The sequence below is a fragment of the Elgaria multicarinata genome, chromosome 1 (assembly GCF_023053635.1).
Source record: "Elgaria multicarinata webbii isolate HBS135686 ecotype San Diego chromosome 1, rElgMul1.1.pri, whole genome shotgun sequence".
In the NCBI taxonomy this organism is placed as follows: Eukaryota; Metazoa; Chordata; class Lepidosauria; order Squamata; family Anguidae; genus Elgaria; species Elgaria multicarinata.
In genome coordinates this window covers 62,730,679-62,756,358 of record NC_086171.1, presented here as the reverse complement: position 1 = coordinate 62,756,358, position 25,680 = coordinate 62,730,679, and the positions used below count along the sequence as shown (strand labels likewise).

Below are 25,680 nucleotides of genomic sequence, written 5' to 3'. Positions count from 1 at the left end.
GAAGAAAAAGCAAAACACTTCTCCTTTGAAAAAAATTAAAGATACTCATTCCACATGAACTGCTACAACTATCCTTCTGAAACTTAGCAGGTTTCTTACTTAGGGACACCTCTAGACTGTGCCATTTTCAGAACAATGGTCCACTAGGAACATAGGGGCATAAGTGTGTCCTCTTCAGGATACCCTCAAAATGTCAAGTCTGCTTTTACATGAAACCCCTGCACCTATTCATCTAAAACTGGCATGCTCAATGCCCTCAGGAGCAACTATCCTGGCAAATGTCATTCATGTCTGTCAAGAAATAAAAGTGTTACTACCAGTTCCTTTTACAAAATAAAAATAAATATAAAAGCAAAAAACAAAACAAAAACTAAGCCTACTTTTTCTGAGATTTGGCAGACATAATCGCTTCCCTAAGGGGTTACTATGCCTGCAAATATCACCCAGTTCAGACAAAAAGAAGTGGAGGAAGTGTAGCTGTTTTTTATTTATTTATTTCTCATGTCAAGAAATACTTTTGTAAGCCGCCGTGAGAGCCTTTTTTGGCTGAATGGCGGCATAAAAATACTTAAATAAATAAATAAATAAATAAATGATAGTCAATGGGAGACACAAAGTCTTGGATTTCCAAAACCTGGCTCAGGTAGAGCACCTGAGTTGAAGCAGACCTCCAAATCGCTCCAAGCAGAACTGGACCATTTTACAAAGCACTGAATTAGGGCCAGAGTCAAACCTGGGGTCGGTGCACAGCTGTACTGACTAGTTTACATCTGTCACCAGATGCAAAAGAGCTTTCTTCAATATGTAATGTTGATGTCCAAGTGACCTCTGGTGGAGGTTTATATAATACACTGATCTGTCCAGATTGTTTTGAATAATCTAGCACTTACCAAACAAGGACTATGAGAAAAATCGTAGAGCCTGAGAACCTATATTCAAGGTCCATCCTTACCCCTCATTTGGTGCTGTCCACATACCGCATACAGATTTTTCCATCAGGAGAAATAGCAGGTGCCTCTTCCCCCTGCTCCCCACCCAAAGGCCAAAAGACATACCTTCAATAGCTGCAAACTGTCTTTTTAGAGAAACAGTAATGCAAGACTGGAAGAGCTGTGCCCAAAAAGATCAGTATCCCCTACAGGCAGGAAAAGTCCACACATGCATAGGTGCCAGAGGACTATAATGCTGTTATCGTGACTGGGTAGTGCAGCCAGGGCTATATGAGGTGCTTCACCTTAAAGCAAGACACAAGCAGCTGAAATGCTTAAGATACTTCTTGCCAGAAACCGGCTTTATCCAAGGCAATTCAAATTTATTGTTGAACTGGCCATAAAGCTTTACAAAATGTTATCCATTCAGATCTTAGAACAATAGAAATATTCTAAACTAAGAACGTATTTTATTTTCAGCCCTGTTCTTAGATTATTATAGTATTTTGTTCAGTATCCCATACCTATTATTATTATTATTATTATTATTATTATTTATATAGCACCATCAGTGTACATGGTGCTGTACAGAGTAAAACAATAAAATAGCAAAACCCTGCCGCATAGGCTTACATTCTAATAAAATCACAATAAAACAATAAGAAGGGGAAGAGAATGCACCAAACAGGCACAGGGTAGAGTAAAACTAACAGTATAAAAGTCAGATCAAAGTTATCTTTAGAAACCATGACAAGCATGATATTCATATTCAAAAGCTCATTTCAAATGGTTTAGCCAAGATAAAAAGTAACTCATCCCCAAATACCATGCTTCGCCCAGTCATCTATAACATTTTTATATCTTTTAATCCAGGGGTGCAGAACCTCAGGCTTCGAGGCCAAATCTGATGATGATAATAATGATGATGATGATTTTACCAGTATGGTATAAAGCTTGAGTGTTGGATTTAGAATGGGGAGACCCAGGCTCAAATCCCCACTCAGCCATGATGTTCACCAAGTGATCTTAGGCCAGTCACAACCTATCAGCCTAACCTACTTCACAGGGATCTAGCAAGCACAAGGGCAGAGGAAGGGAGACTGCCCTTGAACTCCTTGAGGAGAGAGGATAAAATTACACATAATTACAACGATGTTGCCAACGCTAATTCAGCCTTAAAGCTGAAACTATTAATACTTGATAAAGTAAATTCAAATGTACTTAGCCTATACACTGTTTTTGCAAACTGTGAGAACAGCTTTAACAAAAAATATTACCTCAATAACTGGAACATTCTCTTGAAGTTCAGCTGTATGCAATGCTAGTAAACCAATTACTCGGGCTGCTTTGGCACGTCTGCAATTAAATGTATTTATTAACTTTATAAAAGCCACAAATTGATAAATTCAAATACTATTAAAAAGCTCAAGTTATTTAAAATATTATTTAAATTGGTCAACAAAAATAATTGTAAATTAAGCTTAATTGTAAATTCCTGATAATGTCATTAACTTCAAATACTCTGAGAATGATCTCACTACACTGCTAGCCCAAATTACTTTTTTAAATGAATTGACAGGGTGGACAATTGCTTTTTAAAATGGATTGATAGGCTAAGTATTCTTTTATAGAAAATTATAGCACTCTTCAAATACTTGAAAAGTTGTCACACAGAGGAGGGCCAGGATCTCTTCTTGATCATCCCAGAGTGCAGGACATGGAATAATGAGCTCAAGTTACAGGAAGCCAGATTCCAGCTGGGCATCAGGAAAAACTTCCTGGCTGTTAGAGCAGTACGACAATGGAACCAGTTACCTAGGTAGGTTGTAGGCTCTCCCACACTAGAGGCATTCAAGACGCAGCTGGACAGCCATCTGTCAGGTATGCTTTAGGGTGGATTCCTGCATCGAGTGGGGGGGTTAGACTCAATGGCCTTATAGGCCCCTTCCAACTCTACTATTCTATGACTATTTAATGGCTCATGCATTTGCCAGGTGAGTTAGGCTGCATTTTGGGGAGTGGGATGGAGAGGGGAAGGGAGGAGAGTCCCTTCTCCTTTCCTCCTTCAGGCCTCCTTATTCTTTCCCATTAAGAATATAAACATTTCCCTGCCTGATCAGATCAACAATCTACAACAGAAGCCAGGTAGAAAGCACATAATCATGAAGACAATGGCTATATTATGATTTGCCCTAAGCAATCTCATTGTTGGACATATGATGCTTGTAAACATTTAGTTGTATGGCTACATTCGCTCTTTCATCTATAGATTTGGGTCTAATTCTTTTAGGCGTTCAAACAGGCATCCCCTCACCTGCAGGTTGAAATGGTACAGCTCACCAAGAGCTACACCACATAATTTGTTCTGATTCTGTGTTAGCACCACATCTTCTAGTAAATTCTGGGTGTTTGTTGCAGGAAGTGCTTTTTTTCTGTCCTGAACTTACTGCCAATCAGTTCTATTAGAGGACTTCAATATTGTGTCCCATTGCTCCACCCCTTCCCCCTAATTCCACCTTCTTCTATTCCTCTCATTCCTCATTTATATTAGCTTTGAAATGCTCTAAAGGCAGCATGAAGTGACTCTCTGCACAGTGATCTCCAGCCAGAGCTCTATTTCTGTCCTGCTCAAGCATGATAGAAATGGAGAAAGAATTTAATATACGTGATGTAGCACCTAGAAGTGCTCTAAGTGCTTAAATGAACAAGGATCCTATCTGCTTTTTTGTTATGTAATAGATTTAATTAGATAGGTAAAGGTTATCAAGTCAAACTAATTCTAAAATCCTTAAAACATTCTTGTTTTAAGGGAGCTTGGGAAAGTATTGCAGACATCATATCACACTACTTACAGAGCATGTTTCTCAAACCACTGCTGCCATAATCACCATTTATTTCAACAGGATTTGTACTAGTTGGATTGCTATTGCTGTCAATAATCTGTACTTTCTTCTCTTTCATACTAAATACTGTCAAAATTTGTAAGCACTGACAAGGTATTCACAACCTTCTTCTAAAATTCTGAACCACCACAAAAAACAACAACCCAGACACAATCCTGCTCTTTGCATGGAAGATAGGGATGTCAAAGCTAAGAAGTGTAAACTACTAGATCAATGTCTCCCAGTTGGGGAGTGGGAAGCTTTACTTACTTACCAGAAAGCTAAACAGAGATACGGAGAGGTTGACAGACCACTATAAACTAATCTACATGTGCTCATTTATTATCCATGCTCTGATAACCTCTCGTTTGGATTACTGCAATGCGTTATACGTGGGGCTGCCTTTGAAAACGGTCCGGAAGCTTCAGCTGGTACAAAACAGGGCAGCCCGTTTACTAACAGGGACTGACTGGCGAGATCACATTACTCCAGTCCTTTTACAACTTCATTGGCTGCCAGTCCAGGTCCGGGCCCGATTCAAAGTGCTGGTATTGACATTTAAAGCCCTAAACGGTTTGGGGCCAGGTTATTTGAAGGAACGCCTCCTCCCATATGTACCTACCCGGACCTTAAGATCATCTACAGGGGCCCTTCTCCGTGAGCCCCTGCCAAAGGAAGTGAGGCAGGTGGCTACTTGGAGGAGGGCTTTCTCCGCTGTGGCACCCCGGTTGTGGAATGAGCTCCCCAGAGAGGTCCGCCTGGCGCCTACACTGTACTCCTTTCGTCGCCAGCTGAAGACCTTTTTATTCACTCAGTATTTTAACACTTAACTTTAACTTAAATTTAAATTATACTGTTTTAACTCTGTATTTTAACTTTATATCAATTTTGCTGCGTGGTTCTATCCTGGTTGTGCTTTTTATATTGTATTTTGTATTTGTATTTTTAACTTGTTGGTTGTTTTATGATGGTTTTAATTTTTGTGAACTGCCCAGAGAGCTTCGGCTATTGGGCGGTATAAAAATGTAATAAATAAATAAATAAATAAATAAACTCATGGTTTTCCATTAAGTAAATGAACCCTTCCTGGACCCATCTCAGTTACCCGCTAGCTATGGGAACCTGGCACTACTGGGTTGTAGTCTGTACAGTCATATTTTTGCTCCAGAATAAAGCAGTCACATGTGGGAACCCAGGGTGCTGCATACTCAGATTTCTGTATGCCAGGGCTGGTGGTAGTTCTGGTCTTGGCTGCAATTTCTCCTATTCAGAGATTGGTCTAAAGCATATGTATAATATTCCTTTCATTATCTATTGCATGATGTGGACAGATAGGATCCATGGTTTATTCTCAATGTACTCGGCAGAAGCAGGGTTGAGCCCATGATTTGATTAGATGTAACTTGTTACTTACATATCCCAGTTTGGAGCTATCCTCAGCTGTTGCATTAGCACTAGGAACTAGAATTTAAAAACAAACAAGATATTAAATTATTCATTGCAATTTCCTAATGAATAAAACAAACCACCAAGAAGTCTGGTATGTTTAATGTTATGGTTTTGCTTGTAATGCCTTTTTTATTTATGGATTTTAATCTCCAGCGAACAACAGGAATTAGGGAGCAAAGAGGTGAAGGAGGAGCACACAACCACGATAATCATCCGCAGCTTGGTAAACTGTAGTTTATGAAGCCTTGATGATTGGCCAAATATGGCCAATTAGATAAAGTTAGTCAATTCTATTTCTATGGAGAAATAGTTCTGCAAGTGGATTCTGTTGCACTTGCAATTCTTCTCCCTCCACAAGATCCCCATGTGTACACTGGAATATACACCGTGCTTCTGATTTGAGACATTTCTAAGTACAATCAAAGCAGATGAGCTTTAAAATGTTTTAGTAATTGTTTCTTCTTCAATTTATTAATTCATAACAAGTCACATAACACAGTCCGATATATGTTTTATCCAGAATTATACTCAAAACATTTATTTGCTTTCTTCTTGCTGTGCAGTAATTTCTCTTACAGTGCAAACTTATGTATGTTTATTCAGAAGTAAGTACCACTGGGGCTTATTCCCAGGAAAACATAAATATAATGGCATTAGTTCCTTAAAATAAAGGTAAAAGCCACCACTGCATGATGACCTTGTTGCATGTCAACTTGTTGGCTCTTGACAAGCTGCACCACTTACTAGTTGTGTGCTGATTAACTTAGTTGCTACTTCTTTATTGCCAGCAACAGTGCAGAGGTAGCAAAGTAAATTCAGTTTAACTCTGACTGCCCCTGTAGTCTTCTCTGGGGATCCAGTCAGCTGACACACTTGTTGTAAGAAGTCATTCCATTCTGCTTCTTTCAGCATCAACAATTTCTCAGCTGCACAGAAAAATAAATCAAGAATACTTTTGTTCACCCAAACACTGACACATTTTTATTTTAAGGTTTTATACAATTTCCTTATTTTCAATATTGTCAAGCAATCTGTATTAAAACAATTATCAAGCAATATACTATTTCCTCATAGCATACAAATGTTGTTTTCATTTGTGAATATTATATTCTATAGAAACTATATTCTGGGCTTGGCCCAGAACCCAGAAGTATTGAGAATCACAATTTCCAAGAATTTATTTATTTATTACATTTTTATACCGCCCAATAGCCGAAGCTCTCTGGGTGGTTCACAAAAATTAAAACCATAATAAAACAACCAACAGTCTAAAAACACAAATACAAAATACAGTATAAAAACTGAACCCAGTATAAGAAACTGAATCCAGAAGAATTCACTTGTATCCTGAATAAGAAAATGACAGAAATGGGTCTGAAGGGAATGCTGACTCTTTAGGCTATGGGCAAACTGGCTTCCTAGATTTGAATAATGTGTGAACTGACCTAGGAAAGGCACCAAAGAACAGGGAAATGGGATGTTGATACCACCTATAGTAGGGAAGTCCAAAAGCTAAAAGTAATATTAGGGAATAAAACATGTATATGCAGGGTAAACTAAAGCATTTGTGTGCACTTAATTGTTGTGAACTGTCCAGAGGGCTTTGGCTACTGGGCGGTATAAAAATGAAATACAGTAAATAAATACTAGGGAGTCTATCCAACAGAACACAATGGCATGCTTCCAAGTAAATTCAGATATGATGAGCAATTTAGGGCACAATCTAGACACTGACTAGACGGCTGTAGGATCTTTCAGTTTCTTGGAACCACACGCCCTGCCCCCTCCCGCACTGTCTTGTAGCTGTTCTCTCTGTGCTGGCTGCTTCTCCGCACTCGGGAATGGAGCACAGAGAGGGAGAAAAGGGGCCATGCCAATGGAGGGGAAAGAAACCACGGGAGCTCCTTTACCCAGCTTCCAATGTAACACACAGCCTCTCCCACGCCCATTCAGAAGTTCCCTGGCTAGATGTTCAAAATCAAGTGTCTATCAAAAATTGCAGGGCAGATGGAGCATGAAGGAGAGGATCCCCTCTATGCAGCAGCCACCCTGCATAGGATAATCATCAGCCTCCAATTTCAGAGACTGTCTATCTCTATAGGACTGTGCCCTTAGGCTGCAATCATATACACACTTCTCTGGGATGAAGCCCACTGAACTCAATGGGACTGGCTTCTGGGTAGACAGGTATAGGAATGGAATGTTAATTCCGTGAATGCAGCGTAAAAACTGATTTCTGCTACCCTATATTGAACTGGAGTATTATTTTGATTTTATTACATTGTCCATTGATAGGGCGCAAACACCACAGGTTGCCTATCAACGTATATAGTAACACACAAACTATGAGCTCATAAATATCTTCACCATAATTTAAAATGGCAATCAGAGCAGTTATCTGTTCCTGCTTGATCATGCATCTGATATATTAACATCTGTGAGTTAGAAATAAATAAAATAGAATAATGGATGCTAAGGCATTCTTTAGTATTAAAAAATAAACTGTCATTTTAAAGTACATATTGTTTATAACTAATTCATCAGACTGTACCTGAATGCGCTGGTATATGTAAATTTTTCATGTCAAACCTCACTGGCACTTGCTTCACTATCTGAGAAGGGGGGAAAGAATTGGCTAATTTGAGGCAATTCTGAGTGTCGACCATATGTAACATATATCCCTACTTTCAAACTCAATACTTTCTGCCATAATAGCTGCCAATATTTCAACCATAAAGCCACAAAACATACTTACTAAAAGGAAGTAATTGAATAAGACAGCAAAGTAAACCCACAGTTATTTACAATTACACCAGAACCTATATTATTCAAACTAGGGATGTGCTCCGCTTCTAATCGGACCGGCGAATTAGAAGCGGAGCGGGGGGCTTCGCCTGCCCTTAAGGCGGAGGCGAAGAGGATTGGGGGGGCCGGCGGGCGAAGAGGATCGAGGTGAAGGCGGATCCTTCGCCTCGATCCAGAGCTCCGCTGGAAAGGTAAGTGGGGTTTACCGGGCCCTGCCGCTGTCGCTGGCGCCCATGCGGCGACAGCGGCAGGGCCCGGTAACCCCCCCCCGCCCTCCTCTCCCTTACCTGCCTCCGTCCGCGGTCCGTCGGCGTCTTCAATTGAGCCCAGACTTGCGGCCCAGACTTCCTGGTTGAACCGCGGGCTCAATTGAAGACGCCGACGGACCGCGGACGGAGGCAGGTAAGGCCCCCCTCCCCCTTGGTCCCTTACCGGGCTCTGCCGCCGTCGACGCACGGGTGGCGATGGCGGCAGGGCCCGGTAAACCTCCCGCCCTCCTCTCCCGGCCTTACCTGGCGCCACTCCCCTCCACTGCGGAGCTCCGATTCGGAGTCGGAGCTCCGCAGTGAAGAGGAGCGGAGTATGGGCGGCGCGGCGCGGAGCAGAGCGGGCCGACCCGAAATTTTCGGATCAGCCCGCGGGGCGGAGCGGGGGGTCCGTGCACACCCCTAATTCAAACCACATTTATCCTGCCCTCCTGATTATTAGACTCTGGCTGCATTCAGACAACACGATAGTCAACAGCGGGATAATAATCAACTCGACAGTTGTTTATCTAGGGGGTACTCCCCACACAACATGCAAATAATTAACCATGGTGTAGATTAGGATCAGTGTTGACTATTACTCCACGCTGAGTTGACTCACTCATCCCCCTCTCTCCCCCCTTCAGTCCTCCCACTAGTATCCCATCAGCCATTGTTGCTGAAAACCTATCCTGCTGGTAGGACTAGTGCGGCAGCTGCCGCTTTGACCACTCTTGCTTTACAACTCTGTGCCTGAGGAAATAACCAATGGTGGCTGAGGAAATAACCAACGGTGTCCTCCACACAATACGGTAATCAATGGTAGTTTAAATAGCCAACTCTATACAGCGTTGGTTACTTGCCTTGGTTATTGCGACCAAATAACCAACCGTTTGTTAAAAAAAACACTCCCTCCACACAACACAATAATCCATGGTGGCTTAAATAACCAACTGTCAACTATTTAAACCACCATTGATTATCATGTTGGCTGAAGCCAGTCTCTTTCTCTTGATACAAAAATATTAATGTAACTAGCTAAAAAGAATGTCCATTTTCTGAACTTTTAATTAACCAAATGTATTTTATATTCCCTGGGTATTCAGGTAAACAGAGCTGACTGTATATAGGTGGTGAATGCTCATTATATTTTATTTTTTACTGTGATAGCATTTTTAAGATACATACATCAATTCTATAGGGCATTACAGCTCTTTAGAATGTGCTTGTGCTTGTTAATAGCTGATCTCTTGCCATATTACAATCAGATGTTGGAACTTTCAAAAAACTTTCAAAATTTTCAAAAGAAGATTGCCATATAAGTTGGAGAGCTGTTTCAGATACATGAGCCAAAAACTTACTTTAGTTTGCAAAACCAGTTCTTTAGATCCTGGCCATATTGACATTGTGATTGCTAATAACATCACACGTAATGTTACAATATTTAAATCCAGGTTGCCTTCAGGTCAATAGAACCTGCTACCATTAGTCAGTACTAATGGAAAACTGTAGGATAAAGGTAATAATGAACTTTGTCAACTTCCCTTTATCACTTTCATGATAACGTTTGTGTGTGGTAGAGTGTAGGACTAAGTCTGAGGACTATAGTCTAGTTCAAATCCATCTCTCTCAGGCTAATCTTCCTTGAAGTTCTGATATGAAGATAATATGGAGTAGGTTCCATAAATGCAAAAGGGTACAATGACGATAATGCAAGACCACAACATACAGAGTTCAAGATCTTAACCCATTTAACTGATTCCATGGGACACAAAAGTATATTGTGAAAACACTCAGAACTTACTCAAAAGAAGTTGAAAGGAGCACAATGTCTAGAAGATTCTATTAATTTGAGGTACTATAAGTTGGTACAATAATTGTCCATTCTAGTAGTATATAATACTGTCACATAAAACTGCAGAAACCAGGTACAGACACTAGGTGGAAGTATTAGACTGATTATCAGCACAATGCAAAAAATAGCAAAATGTACTACATATTACTGAACATTTTATTTAGAAGTGTTTTGTGAGAAGCGATTTTGTAGTACCTTTGGATTGTCAATAATTGGAGTCACAATAAGGTCAGCGTCTGTGTAGATAAGCTCTTTCACTCTGGACCCCATATCTTGACTGCAGTGTATGTTTTTATCCTATAATACAAGCAAAACTATGTATAATAAACTTTTCCACCTAATATTTTTATTTGAACACAACAGATATTATACAACTCCTTTATTTATTAATATAAAGTAATCTATTCATAGCACATTTTACAAACAGAAGGGTTTTCCATGCCAGCCTGCAAAAAAAGGTAAAAAAATCCTATTCCTCCATCAAGAAGCAATTTTAGGCTTCACCCTCTGAATATATACATTGAGAATAGTGCTGCCCCACAGCCTTGCCGTCACTTGTACTTTTGATGAAGCAATTTCTCCACTCCTCCTTAATAGCTTCTGACCTAGAAATATCTCTGTTGCTCCCTACCCCATTGGAAAACAATTCATTTCATATTTATTCCTTCCCAACTGTAAAATGTAGCAATACTCCACATGGATTCCATTCTTAGTGATAGTATCTCAAAGTTATTATCATTCCTGTTTATATCCCAATAACGGAAAGTAATTATTGGTTACTTAAGCATTTGGGGGAACATTCTATTGTAAGCGGTGAAATGTCTAAGAAATAAACACCATATAACACCAATAAAGGAATAATTCTGGAAAAGGGGGAGAGAAAGAAAGTTTCAGTTTCCAGAAGTGATAATATTGATCCCTGAAATATGACAATGTAATGTGCTACATCATTTAGAAAGGTTTTCTTAGGGTACAATCCCATGCATTTTTAGACAGAAAAACATCCTACAGCTCCCAGCAAGCCCCAAGTTACCCATGAAAGCCCTTTTTGTACTGTCTAAACCTGCATAGAATTGTACCGTAGGGTTTATACATTAATACATTAATTTATACATTTATACATTAAATCAGCACAAATATAAAAGTTAAAATTTTAAATTGTTCTTCATTTTCTAATCCACATTTGCCTACAAGAAAAACATTTTTAATGCAATTACATTTGTTTCACACCATATGAAGAACAGAACAGAATAAAAATCACTCAGATATACCCCACTTTAAATTCGCTCGGCTCCTCCAATATTGTTCTTCTTGCTTTCCAAGCACTTGCTTCTCACTTTCTCTTTACTACCCGGCCCCTTCTTATAGTTATCCTCCCTCATTCTTCCTTTTTCTAATCTTTACACATATTCTCCTTGCTCCTATAACTCAAGTTTCCACATAGCAACAAATTTCCAGTGTCTTTAAAAATCCTATAAACTTATTATTTTCCTCCAGCTACCATCCTATCACTCTTCTACCCTGAAATTTATTCAGGATGTGATCTTCACCATACTGTATCGACAAGCACCATTCCAGGCATGCATACTTGGAAATAACGCGCCCCCCCCACCCCCCCAAAAATATATGAGATTTGAACAAGTGGTTAAAATTGGGCTGTACTTCTGTGTCTTGATCTCTAGCTCTCTTTGTGGTGATATCAGGCTTCTCCTTATTTTGCTTCATCAAAACTAGTTTTACAAGGGGGCTTCCAACTGCTTTTTTTCAATCAAATATTAAGGATCTCCTCTTCATCCTCATTCTTCTCAATCTCTGTGCCTCTTTTGACACTGTCAGTTATTTTATCACTGTCCTTAGGCTTTAGGGATGACATATTTTCCTAATTGTGATTACTGTTGGCTGCTCTGCTTCAGACTTGTTTCACTACAGCAATCATACAGAAGTCAGTCTTTGGTCTCCTGCTTCCTTCAGCCTACACTCACCTTTGCTGAAGGACATGGAAATGCTGTGTGTCCAGAATTTGGAGGTAGAACAGTAGCAACACTGTTTATTTCTACAGCAGTGCTTGTTCTAGGAGTAGGTCGAGAACTGAAAGACAATATATACAAATACGAACAAAACAGAATATTCACATGCTAAGTATTCCAAGTATTTGCTTTATTTTGAACCCACCAGACTATTATTATTCTTACAGAAAATCTGTCAAAACTGGATTTCCCCCATTTATTAGTGTCTTTGGTTTAAGCATTCTCTGAAAGAATCTTTATTAAAACAATTTAAAATTTTATTTGCTAACCCATAAATACTTCTGTAGGATTAAGTCACTTGAATTGTGATGCTTTTAAAAAAATCCATTTTGCATTCTCAAAGTATTCGAGTTGATATGTTAGAAAGAATTTTCCTCTTCTCAAATGAGTCACTTATGAAATTACAGTCTGCAGCTCCTCTTAAAACAGGGAAGGGCAACCTCTGGCTCACAATGAAGCCCAGCCTGGCTGGCACTGAGGCCCAATCTAGACCATGGAGGGTTAGGCACTCACTCCTAGCCCACCTCAAGCTTTGCACCTCCCAAAGACATGGCACAAAGGGGGATCCCCAGTTTATCTCTAATCTGGAGACTTTAAAAGCAAGGGTGGAGCTGAAGTTTGGGAGGCACTGCTTCAAGGGGAGGAACGCTGTTCCATCAAGGGTGAGCTATTCCACCTGCTCCCCACCCCCTTACACCTGGAGACTTTAAAAGCAAGGCTGGAGCTGAAGTTTGGGGGGCGCTGCTTCAGGGGGAGAAACGCTGTTCTAGCCAAGTTTTTTTTTTCTTTCTTATCTGCTCTGTTTTGCTGTAAACTTGTATTTAGTATATTTTTTAATATTACTGTAATATTATTGATTAGTATATCGTTAAATATTGTTGTAGTTTTAATTTTTGTAAACTGCCCAGAGAGCTTCAGCAATTGGGCAGTATAAAAATGCAATAAATAAAAATAAAATAAATAAAATCTCAGGCATCAGTTTCCGCACTACATGCATCCCTGATTGGCTGAGTTCCTTTCTCGGTGCAGAGAGAGGCAGCCAGTTCTATGCCTTTCTGTTTTTTGGGGGAGTTAAGTGAAGAGGGTGGGATGGATGGTGTCATTGGAGGGGAGGGGATTTGGAGGGGAGGTCCTGCACCATAATGTCATCTAACTTGTCAACTTCTGTGGGTGGGGGTGGGGATGGGGGTGTAATCTGACCCTTGGAGCAAAAGCAGTTGCCCTCCCCTGTCCTAAAAGATTTGTTCTTTAATTATTATTATTTATAAATCTCCTTGTCTACTGTTTACTTTCAAAACTAGGATTGCAGTTCACCTAGAGATTTAAACACTACCTCCCAAGAAACTTAAATTCTACAAATTTATGTATAAATGTTTATAGTTGCTTTTTCTTACCTGAGAAGAAATATAGATTCATTTGATTCGCCATCAATAGCACTTTTAGGTCGCAATTCTTCTGGATTTTCTGCCAAAGAAAACACAGTACTTAAACCAACCTGAACAATATATAGGGTTGTAATGTTCCAAACATGCATTTTATTTCTGATTTTACATTACACTAATAGATAAGATGAAGCTCTAACCTTACCCAGCCTGAAAGATTGGTTCAACTGTTTACTTTCTGATCCTGGGGATATAACACCTGGTGGTTTTTGACTCTCTATCTGATCTTCAGACTTTCCAGCTACAAACAGCTCAGCATTCCCACTGCTGTTCAAACAAAGGACAATGGCTTTCATTGTAATTTATTAAAGTCAGAAATTTAAACAATTGGAACGCTATAGCAAAAAATACATATAGTTATTTATAGCTCAGCTTTTTAGAACATTTGGAACAAGTAATTTGAGGGATTTGACACCACAATTTAGTAGAATTCTTGGTAAGCTAAGAACTTTACCTAGACTGAAACTAAGTTTGTAGCTCCCATTGTTGGAATTCTAAGACGGAGGTGGAGATTGGTCAAAGAACGCACCCTCATTAAGAGCAGAACTGAACTTAATAAGACTAATTTAGAGAGTAACCAGTGGATCTGATTTTAATCTCATATTATTGCACAATTATTAACAAAGAGCTGGATCCAGACTAAGTTAGTTACTTAAGTCTTGCTGATTTCATTTGGAGCTAAGTGCAACTAACTTGCAAAGCAACCCTAATTGATAGGTCCGCTGAAGTGATTAGGATGGGACAGCTCCTGCCACCCCCATTGGCAGAAAGTGCCCACCACCAGGCTATAGTCCCATGCCCCACTGGCACCAGCAGGTCTCCTGTTCATCCACCGAGAGCTCAGCCATGAGATCTGCTCTGCCAGGGAAGAGCCAGTAACAAAAAGGCCAACAGGGGAATGGGATTGGGTGGAAAACACTTATACTGCATCCAAACCCTCTCCATTCCACAGATACACCCACTTTGAAAACGTACAGTTACAGCAGGTGAAGAACTGTGTAACTAAATCCCCTTCCATTGAGTTCAATGGGAGGGGGAAAAGAAAATCAGAAAAGCTGCCTACCACCACCACTTATAGCCACGCCCACACTGGAATAACCAAATTGAGGATGCAGTGTAAATCAGCACCCAATCACAGTATACCACCAACAGTATATAAATCCCACATAAGCAGACATAACTCGGATGCAAGGTCATGTGGCATGAGGCCATCTCTCTCTTGTCACACCCACTTGTAGCACACATGGGGAACAGTGGTGATGTGCATCTGTGGAAAAAGGGCACTTTGCACAAGACAGGAAGCAATCAGCACTCAAAATCGGACTTCACCAAAAAGGAAAAAAAATCCTCTCTATCACACAAGTATTCTGATAAAACCTTTCTGTTTTAAACTCCTACAGCTTGGCCTCTCTAGGATTGTAGCCTCAAACATGAAACATCACTCAGGGACCTCATGCAGGTAAGCCAGGGAAAGGGCGAGCAGACGCCGTCTGGGTGAATTGCTGAAACTGTCTCCAGTCTTCAGCCACCTTCGAATGCTGATACTGTGACGTTGCATGGAAACAGGAAGTGTTGAGAATGTCTCGCCAGCCTCAGGCCCCAACCCCCACCTGTGTATTCCCTGCACTGTATTTCCCCAAATGCATTGCTGCAACATACTTTCTTCCACATCAAATCCAGGGAGCGGGACGGCACTCAACCAATATGCTGGCTTCCTCTTTATAGTGATGGCTTGTTCGGATGACAAAGGACTGTCTTCTCTGCCTGAATCCATCCCCAAACCCCTCCACTTCCCAAGGCAAAGGAGTACAGTTACAAGTAGGTAGCATGCGCCTGCCCACAGTGGCATGGGCTTACTATCTCACTCTCTACCAGCGTGTATGGCCTGCAACTTCCCTCATTTGCTCTGCTGGGCCTCAACCTCTTCTCGGCAGCCCTCTTCCATCCCGAGGTGACAGCCACTGTATCTCTTCTGCATCAGCATACTGCACCAGATGGCCAGCTGCAGCTAGGGAAACCTGCCTCATGTGTTTCAGGGGCAGGTGGGCGGGTGGGTTGGTTGGCTGATTGCAATCATGGCTGATTGTCTGCCCTGGAAGATTTTTTGAATGTTAAACAATCCCAGCTATTTCTTGGCTGACACCCTCAAGCCACATGGGAACTACTATAATACCCATGCAGATCACTCCTAGGCCAATGTTCTCATGCTGCATTGCACTACTGCTGCTGTATTGTTATTAATTTTAAGATATTATTGACATGTACTTTATTTATTTATTGTAAGTTAGAAACACAATTTGGTATTGAAGATGTGGGGGATAAATCTTAAAGAAATAAACTGCTGGACAGAAGCTAGCAAGATCAATACAACTGTCACTGTTCAAAAGTTTAACTGCAGCAAAGAACTTTCATGACAACCTGGTAACACATTTTGAAGTACCCTTTTCAGCACTTCCAGTTTAGTGCTACAATGCTAATCAGTCGCAGGGAAAACAACTCTCTAAAACTTAGGCTTCAGGCAAAGGTGCAGTGATAAAGCCATATTAGCCTATTGCAGCAAAAACAAAGAGTCTAGTGGCACCTTAAAACTAACAAATTTATTGTGTCACATCATTATGTATCTGATGAAGTGGGCTCTGGCCCAGGAAAGCTTATGCTGCATTAAAATTGTTAGGCAAAGTATTCAAACCTTCAAATTGCCGTTAAGTCTACTGTACCTGGAATTTGTGTCTTGACTGGAGATAGTTTCACAGGGCAATTGGATAAAAGCATCTTTCCAGAAAGGATGCTGCAACAGCTCTCCCCAAGTCAGTCTTTAAATAAAAAGAAAGAAAATTATGAAGTCCTCCCATGTACTGGTGATCTTAATGCCACAAATTTTCAGTTATTTTATTTAAAGGATATCAGTTCATAAATTACCACACTGCAAACATTTACCTTTTCTGAGGATCTTTTTGAAGCAAAGATTCAAGCAAGTTAAGGAATTCTGTAGATGGTTTTAGAAGTGCTGATCCTGCAAGATAACACTGTATATTTTATTTAAGAAACATATCTTTATTTGTTACATTTATATCTGAAATCAATAAAATTAGTACACCCTTAGAATTCATTTAAACATTATCTTCTTAATGAGGGAATGCATGACATCATTGTCACTACTGTCTGTATTGACAGTTGTAGATAAGGAAAAGTAAGACATGAGACAATGGCAGTAGTTGCTTGATTTTTGCTTTCCTCCATGAGTTGGAAGGAGAAGCATGATGGCAACAATCCCCAGCTATTGTTTCACTAGGACAATATAGATGGCAGCAATTTTTATTCCATTGAGAGGTATTTCTTTATCATCTCTTACATTGATCCAGCTAGAAGATTCTTAAAAATGCACAGAGCAAAAAGGTTTCATACACAGCTCTAGATGAAGAACTGGGTTTCAACTTGTTCCTAGCTAAACCAATTATTTTAAAACATGTATTTAAGCAAGAGATTTAATACCTTCACATATGTATTATCTTAACTAAACTGCATTTATCAACTCACTTCTACAAGGCATGATCATAAAACACAGCAAATGCCTACTCAAATGTCTTCTCAATCATATATAAAATCCCTTTCTGGCAGCTGTACTATCCCAAATCTGGGATATTTTCCCCAAAGTTCCTTTCAGTAACTGATCTTTTCCCAGTGTCTATCAATTCTAGAATACATATACTCTCCAAGCTTCACACAATCAAAGTAAGCCAAGGTGACTTATTTTAATCACAGTGTGTGTCAGCAGGGTGTGATTTCCATATTCACTGTTTGTCATGTCATCCGAACTCAGGGGCATGGCTTGTTGGAGGGGGAAATAACTCTCCATGTAACCCTACAACAGCCCATCAGTTCAGATGTCACATGGATTCACCACCATGGCTTATTTTGATTGTGAGAACCAGCCCAATAAGCTACTACCAGTAGCTTTCCTCTGCATGCCTTCTGTATTCTTGCAGCTGCTTGCAACCCACTTCTTTGGCATCTTTGGCCATGCAGGGCTGTTCCTGTTACACAGAGCCTCTGCCTGCTCAGAAATGTCAGATTGGCAGAAGCTTATGCTTGCCCAGTAATGTGCTGTTGCCATGTGACCCTCTAGAAATTATATAAAGCCAGAATGGCTGAACTTGAAAGTTGGTCTTTGTCTATATCATTTTTTTTCAAACTCTGCTCTGTAACATCAAAGACTATATATCGAGACTTGCTGGTTCTTAATAAATATCCCAGTTATGCAAAAATCTCTTAAAGACTTCTTGTATGGGCTCAAATATGGCTTCAAAGGGGGGAAATGAATGTTGTGAGAACATGTTATCAAAAGGTAGTATCCAATGAGTCTGCTGCACTCCTGCCTATTACACTGTGCAAATGGGACCCAATGGTTGTGCAATAGGAATTTAGTGCTTCTTAGCACAAGCCCTGAAATGAGCAGAAATACTATTTTCTGGATTGGATGGGTCAGCAGAACTTTGTTCTGCTAGTTCTGCTGATGTGGCCCATTCTGGAAATGAGTGCTTCCACTCATTTGCAGTTCCTAGTCGAAGTGCTAGTTCCCATTGTGCAAGTGGTGGGTCCTGCTAGTGCTTTGGCAGCATTGGATATTGCACAAAAGGCACCATTAAAAATAAATTTGCAGTAGTAAGTACAAAGCCTTAAAACATTTTCTTTTCTAGGATTATAAAGTAAGTTTCCGAAATATTTTTGCCTTGGAATTGATCTGATATGCTAGAAAAGCCATTGCTCCCACTTAATGAACTTTTAAGATTATTTTTGCCATTTTTAATTATATCACTTATCTGCAGAACAATACCTTGCCATCTAAGTGGAAAAGGATCTTCATGTAAAATCTGTTCTAGTAATTCAGTAGTGCTTTCTGAGAAGAATGGAGGTCTTCCTATAAATGAAAGATAAGGTTGGAGATTTCAGCAAAACCTGAATAAGCTTCAAAATGTAAACAAATTATTATTTAATCATCAAAGGTAACATCAAGTTCATTTAAGAGGAGAAAACAAAAGTTAGGCTGAAAGTTAGTGAGTGGCCCAAAGCCATCCAGTGAGCTTCATGGCTGAGTGGGGACTAGAACAGAGATCTCCCGAGTCTCAACCCAACACTCTAACCACTACTCAAGACTGGCTCTCTTAAAATTTATTGGAAAATTGGGACTAATACTTTAATTGAGTTCTAGTATAAAAAACAGCAATTTATTTCATCATTCCGCCCCCCTAAGGTTGCAATCCTTTGAGGAGACATGTATAGGATTTCACTGTAAGGTTCTCAACATCTTCGGCAAGTAATAACGAATCACAAATACATCTATAGCCACAGGACGGTAACAGATCTTGATGAAATCCATTAATTTACAAATATATCTTAGTTTTAAAAAAAATCCTTTATAAAATGGAAAAAATAGATTATCAATAAACCTTTTCCCTCCATCCCCAGTCTGAAATACACATAGCAGAAGCCACTCCTCACAACAAGACAATAAAGACCCTCAGAGGACCCACATAACCAAGAAGAGAAGCACAGCAGTCATTTGGAAGGCAATTTATTATGTTATCTGATGGATCATTTTATAATGGAGAAAGGCTGCTGTAAGAACTCTATCCTAGACAGAGAAAAAGCGAAAGGAAGAAGCTATCCTACATCTTTAATGCCTGATTTTGAGATTAAATTGTTCCTTCCAACTTGTTGATGTAGATTTCAATTAGTTACTCAATAACCTTTATATGGGCAAAAAAAATGGAGCAAAAAACAAAATACCCATGCATCAAACACAAGAATGGTATGAATGTTTAAGAGCATAAAGACCCTGAAACAATGGAACAAAACCTCAACTGATTGAAATTTGGCAGTTACAGGTAGCTTAAACTATACTCAAATTTCACATCAAAATCTAGCTGCTTATTTCACCTTAGTAATTTTAATACTTACACCCGTCAGCCATTCATAGCTCTGCATTAAAATCTATTGTAATGACAAGGGAACCCACAAAGGTGCATAAGCACTAAAAACGTAATCTTCCTTAATCTTCCTGATTGTTAGTATTTGTAGTACTAATTAATATTGTAATATAATACTAATATATTAATATAATACCTGAAAACATTTCATATAGCAAACAGCCCAACGACCACAGATCACTGGCTATAGAGAAGTCAATTCCATTTACCACTTCTGGAGCAACATACGTCAGCGAAGCTGCAAAACAAAGTCAATTTGCTCTCATTTTGTAATGGGTATCCCTTCAAAAGTCAGTAGCACTTCCAACCCATTTCTTGGTAACTCAGTGGAATTTCAGATATACACTTACTTCTAAAGCCTCACTGCCACACACAACTGTACACATACTCAAAACAACTCCAATAACCACAGAGCAATGAGAAGTTAAGAAGAAGGGGCAAGAAAGGACATTCAGGCCCTTGGACACGTAAATCCAAAGTGCTGCCTCTGCTTTGCCTAGCCCTCTCTACACGGGGGAGACCACAGGAAGAGAGATTGGGGCAGCATAGCTGTGTACAATATGGCCTTGTATTGTGCAATCACTCTAAGGGGTGATCATTTGCCCAAATGTATTATCATTGCTTTCAATGAGACGGGCTAAGCCAAGAGCATGGAATCTCTTTCAGCCTGAGGGCCAAATTCAATATTGGAGAAGCTCTCAATGACCACATTCCAGCAATGGGGACAGCTGAAAGCAAAAAGGGTGGACCCCAAAATACCAGCATATTTTAGCTTAAAACTTTTAACTATGCCTTTGGAGACACAGACCTACCTTTTAGAATGGGGAAAAGTGCAAAATCTCCCCCTCCCCCCCCCCACATTTCAAGTGTTATAAAAGAAGATCATTGCATAGCTTTAATCACATCTCTGTCGTTAGCTAGCATTACATATTAGCTAATCTTAGCTTTACCTCTGAGTTTGTTTTTCAGACTTCTGTTTTCACCACTATCACCTCCCTGCTCCTCTATTCCTATTAAAGCAAAAAAGTCTTCCAAGTTTTCACCCTCTGCTTTAGCCAAGCAGAAGTTACTGAATTTGAGAGTGCCAGGCCCTTCCAGGAGAACCTGTAAAATTAAATACAAACTTAAGTACCAGTTAAAAGTTTCCTGAATACTAAAATAAGGTTAATTATTTCCAGAAATCATGTATGAGTGTAAAAGCTATTCCCTCTTACCTTTCCAGGAGTAAGGTCACAGAAGAGAATTCCGAGGTCATGAATATGATGGAGTCCAGTAACTAAATCAATACCAAATTCTCTCACAACATCCTCAGGTAAGTGTTCATCCTGAACAATTACCATTTCTAGTGATCCACCTATAAGGTATGTACAGATAATCAGTCATGATCTTTAAAAAGTCAAAATATAGTGTTGTCTCTATAGTGCCATGCAAACATTTATGTTTAAGCTTTTTCTACCTTTACCGGTAACTGTGGATGTCAACTTGACAAAACAGCAAAGCAAAAGAAGTGTTATGTGTAGATGGTAAAGATTTGAAAGATAATGTAATGCTTGCATTTACCAAGCCTTGGTTCAGTACATTGGTATGGGCAAGAGATAGACCTAGGTGTTATAAGAGAAGTACTGATTTATGTAGATCTCTCTTGGAAATGTAGAAAGGGAATGTTTTTGAACAAGAACAGTTTTGTGTGTGAGTAGGAAGAGACAGAACTTTATACGGGACTGTTTAATATTTAATTTTCGCACTAAGGATCACCACCTTCCTCTTTTTAAATTCCAGAACATACAGTAATTTACATTGAGAAATGAGCAAGTTTTTCTCTTTCTCGTTCCTTGTTTTTTGTTTTTTTTTAAAGGGCGGAACTTAATATCCGACAACAGCTGCACAAATTCTACTATTAGTCAGAAGCCCAAATTTACTTAGAACTGAATTCATTATCTTAATATAAATTGCAGGATAAATTAATAATGCAGAAAAACTGACTTGAAAAATTAGCCTGGATCCAAAAAATTGTGCCACTAACAGTAGATGACCAAGGAAGTTTTGGACATGTTTCACGCAAATAATAGTCATCCACCCACCCTGGCCCCCTCTACATGGCAAGAATTATTTGAAACTGAAAAGAACTTTATGTGTGCAATCCTATGCATGGATGATTCCTACAACTCCCAGCAAACCCCAGCCATGACTGGCTGTAGCATATCAGGAGTTGTAGGACTTTTTTCTGTCTAAACATGCATAGGATTGCACACTTAAAGCAGCTTATGATATGGGATCAGGATTGCTTAAGCCTAAGTGTGGTTGAACACATATTAGCTGTACTCCAAGACATTTTTTTCAGGTCAGAGAATGTGTGCTTTAACACATTCATCACACTTTGTTTCCAGCTCGTTTTGTTTTTCTCCCCAAAACGGCCCTCTTTCAAATGGCAACACAAATTATTTTGGAATCATGAGCTGAATTTCAAAAACAGATTTTGAAATGGCATAGAACATCAACGGTTGAAAGAAAAATAAAGAAGGAATTCCACAGGACCTCTTGCATGAGTCTATTTATTTATTGCATTTATATCCCACTCTTTTTTCCTCCATGGAATCTAAGGTGGTATTCCTCCACCTCTCCATTTTATCCTCACAACAACAACCCTGTGAGGTAAGACAGAATACAATCCAGTGAGCTTCAATGGCTGAGTGAGGATTCAACCCAGAACTCCCGACTCCCAGTCCAACACTCTAACCACTATACCACACTGGCTCTCTTTCTGTGTAGTTCTTTGAATCCCAGCCTTTATATTTAATGTTAAAAAGTTAATTCAAAAGTTGTTCTAAGAAGCTGTCACTCAACATTTGACTTAATATCCTCTTACCTGTACATAATTCTACCACAAGCCAAAGATGGTTGCTTGTTTCATACCATTCATGAAATGTTACTATGTTCTTGTGCTTAATTTCATGAGTAAGGCGCACCTGTAACACATGAGATAGTTTAGGCTCACAATGTGTCAAGCAAATAAAAGGAGTAACAATTATACTTCAAGAGCATATGTTGTATGCAAACTTAATCATTGTTAGGGACTGTTTTCAGGTAACGGTGGCAAATCGTGGATTACTTAAAGCACTATTTGCCATGGTGTGTGCCAGGTGCATTCTGCAGCCTTTTTGAGTATTCAATAGCCAATTGGATAGATCGGGGTTGCTATGTGATATCTGAACTCAGACACTGGAGCTGTTGACATGACAACCCTCACATCACCCACTGTGTTTTAGGGTTATACAACCGTTGTGAAACCCTCGTATAACCCATACTTGCTGGGTTCAAATGACCCGGGGGTTGGATATGCACACTGGCTCCCACAGGAACCATGGCTGGTCATAGGTTAAATAACCCACAATCATGTCATCTGAACCCAGTCACTATAGTTTAATCGTGGATTGTTTAACCCATGATTAACCTATAGTGTCCTAATTCAGATGTCATGTAGCAACCTCCAATCAAAGGGCTGAATATTCAAAATGGCTGTGGAACACATCCAGCACACCACATTAAATTGTGGGTTAATTAACTCATGATTTGCTGCCAGTACATGCGAATTAGGTCTTAGAATAGACCCACTACAACCAAAGGGACTCCTGTTAGTCTGAATCCAACCCTATGGAATTCAGGAGACATCTGCACCAAGATGGCTGATACATTCCCTTTCCCACTCCCAAAAGAGAGAGAGGAAGGAATGGTAACAGATTTGATAAGTGATTTAGTCTTTTTTCCAAAAGATATAATTGGGGAACATGTTAACAATATTCCAAGAAAGGAAGAAGCTTTCTTATGGTAATGCAGAAGTACTTTTTACAGGCTCAGTGCAGTCCATTGTAATTAGGTATTATCATCATCATCATAGGTATATACAGAAAAAAATTACAAAAGCAGAAAAAATCTACTTCAGTGCACTTGAAGGGGTTAAAATTCTTTTTTATAACCATAAAAAAGAATTTATATATCGTCAAGTGTTCTATAACCTACTTTGAGACGTTGCTGGGGATAGAATGGAGCCCAGGTAGCCTGGGCATTTAGCTAGCTTAGGCATTAACTTTCCCATTCATTTCAACAGGACAAATCAGACCCCTGCTATTTAAGTGAGTAAAACAATTTGTATTTTTAAAAAACTAGAAGGGTGGGGTGGGGAAGAGAAATGAAACATCACAGAACAACTAACTATTTGGTGAACATGGAGTATGAAGGGTTCAGGTTTGCTAAATAAAGTTTCAGAAACACACATTTGTGTCTAAAAATGTACTCCTGGATATCTTGTAAATATACAATGCTTTCCAAAATAATCAAAGTAATTCTTACCCAGTTTGTTATTTCAGCTCTTTTGCATTTATCAGTGCACAAAATAGCCACAAAATTAATTGTTCCTTTTCTTCTGCCTTTATAAACAACTGTCTTGCTCCCTCTTCCGATCTCTTCGTACAAAATAAAGTTTTCCATAATGAAAGCTGTAGTGCATACATCAATGTCAAGCCACCGATTTTTTCATAAAAAGCCACCTCCAAAATAAATAGAAAGCAACTCTAGTTTAATAGATTAAGAAAGGACACTTCATACATGAACCTACCCATATACTTCACACATCATCTAAAGCCCTCCTCCGGGTGCCTCCTCCAAGGGAAGCTCGGAAGGTAGCAACAAGGGAGAGGGTCTTCTGGGTGGTGACCCCTCATTATGGATAATCTCTACAATGTGGCCTGCCTTGCAACAACTTCGTTATCTTTTGGGTGCCAGATTAAGATCTTCCTCTATTCTCACGCATCTGCCAGCATATGATAAGGTTTTTAATTGGGTCCTGGGATTTGTTATTGTTGCTGTTAAAATTGTTTAGGTGTGTGTGTTATCTGTTTATATATTTGTATGTCAATAGTGTTTATATTATGTGCAATATTGTACTTTTAAGGCTTTTAATCTTTGAACTGTTTCTGCATGGTCGCAAAATTAGTTATTATACTAAAACTGGGATAGGCAATCTGATGCCCTGCAGATGTTTTAGACTACAACTCCCATAATCTCTGACAATTGGCCATGCTGGCTAGGGCTGGTGGGAGTTATAGTTCAAAATATCTGGAGGACACCAAGTTGCCTACCCCTGAACATTTACATGCAGTTGTTGTTTGAAATTGGAAAACAAGATTGGCAAACTTGAAATGTTGCACTTTATCCAAGCACAGGCCACATTTCTTTTCATCTAATTCTCTACGCTTCCATCAAGCTATGAGAAAAAATTACTGCCATGCTTTCACTAGGAGTTTGGACTTGTGTCTAGATTGCCTTTTCCCCATCTTTCACACTATTGCCGTAAGAAAGGTCACAATCCTGCATTCATGTACTAGCAAACAAGCTCAAACATGCAAAGGATTGCACTGCTAAAACATTTGGGCTGTAAAACAGCCTCCTAGTTTAAATCTCCTTTCTCCCACCAGGTGCCTTGGCATGTCTCAGCCCTTCATTTGCAATATGGAATTATAACACTGACCTACTTTACAGAGTTTTTGCAATAATTACTCCATGTGTGTGTGTGTGTGCTTGAAGCGTGCTAAAACTCTCCATAAACATGTATTATCATTTGTTGTATGTACAAATTTTGAGGGGGTTTAACAAAAAAGTTCATAATACAGTTTATATAATGAGTGTGGCCAGAGGCCAGCAGTATATCATGAGGGTAAGACCCAATACTTTCATCCCAGAGAAGGAAGATTCTCCTCAGCCATATTTCTAACTGAGGTAACTGCAAGGAAAGAGCTTTCCCCACACGTTTAATCAAGGAGGGCAAGAAAGGGAATCACAGGGCAATCTTCTGGGAAATGTACATAACCAAGGTTGTGGTTGACACACACGCATACACCTCTTCCAGAGAAGTTCTGGGTGTACTTAACGAGAGAAAACGTAAAAGATGTAAGTTTCCCCACATAGCAATGAAATAAATTGTGGGGGGGGGGGCGATTTCACATCTGCCTGTTAAACTGCTAGCTCTGGGTGAGGAAACCGGCAAGCCCTAACCTCTTATCTTA

General features: G+C 39.5%; 1 protein-coding gene across 1 annotated transcript in view; it reads right to left on the bottom strand.

The window, feature by feature from the left end:
• Positions 1-25,680, bottom strand: part of ULK4 (unc-51 like kinase 4) — a 206,656-nt gene that overhangs the window by 180,672 nt on the left and 304 nt on the right. The window contains exons 2-17 of the mRNA XM_063129233.1: positions 23,969-24,165; positions 22,488-22,587; positions 20,836-20,975; positions 20,572-20,725; positions 19,758-19,859; positions 18,469-18,552; positions 16,572-16,647; positions 16,352-16,447; positions 13,780-13,901; positions 13,587-13,656; positions 12,148-12,253; positions 10,361-10,462; positions 7,812-7,872; positions 6,005-6,186; positions 5,226-5,272; positions 2,207-2,285 (exon numbers count right to left, since the gene is read on the bottom strand). Coding sequence (XP_062985303.1) covers positions 2,207-2,285; positions 5,226-5,272; positions 6,005-6,186; positions 7,812-7,872; positions 10,361-10,462; positions 12,148-12,253; positions 13,587-13,656; positions 13,780-13,901; positions 16,352-16,447; positions 16,572-16,647; positions 18,469-18,552; positions 19,758-19,859; positions 20,572-20,725; positions 20,836-20,975; positions 22,488-22,587; positions 23,969-24,106 — 1,659 coding nt within the window. The 5' untranslated portion in view covers positions 24,107-24,165. The remainder of the gene's footprint in view (positions 1-2,206; positions 2,286-5,225; positions 5,273-6,004; positions 6,187-7,811; positions 7,873-10,360; positions 10,463-12,147; positions 12,254-13,586; positions 13,657-13,779; positions 13,902-16,351; positions 16,448-16,571; positions 16,648-18,468; positions 18,553-19,757; positions 19,860-20,571; positions 20,726-20,835; positions 20,976-22,487; positions 22,588-23,968; positions 24,166-25,680) is intronic.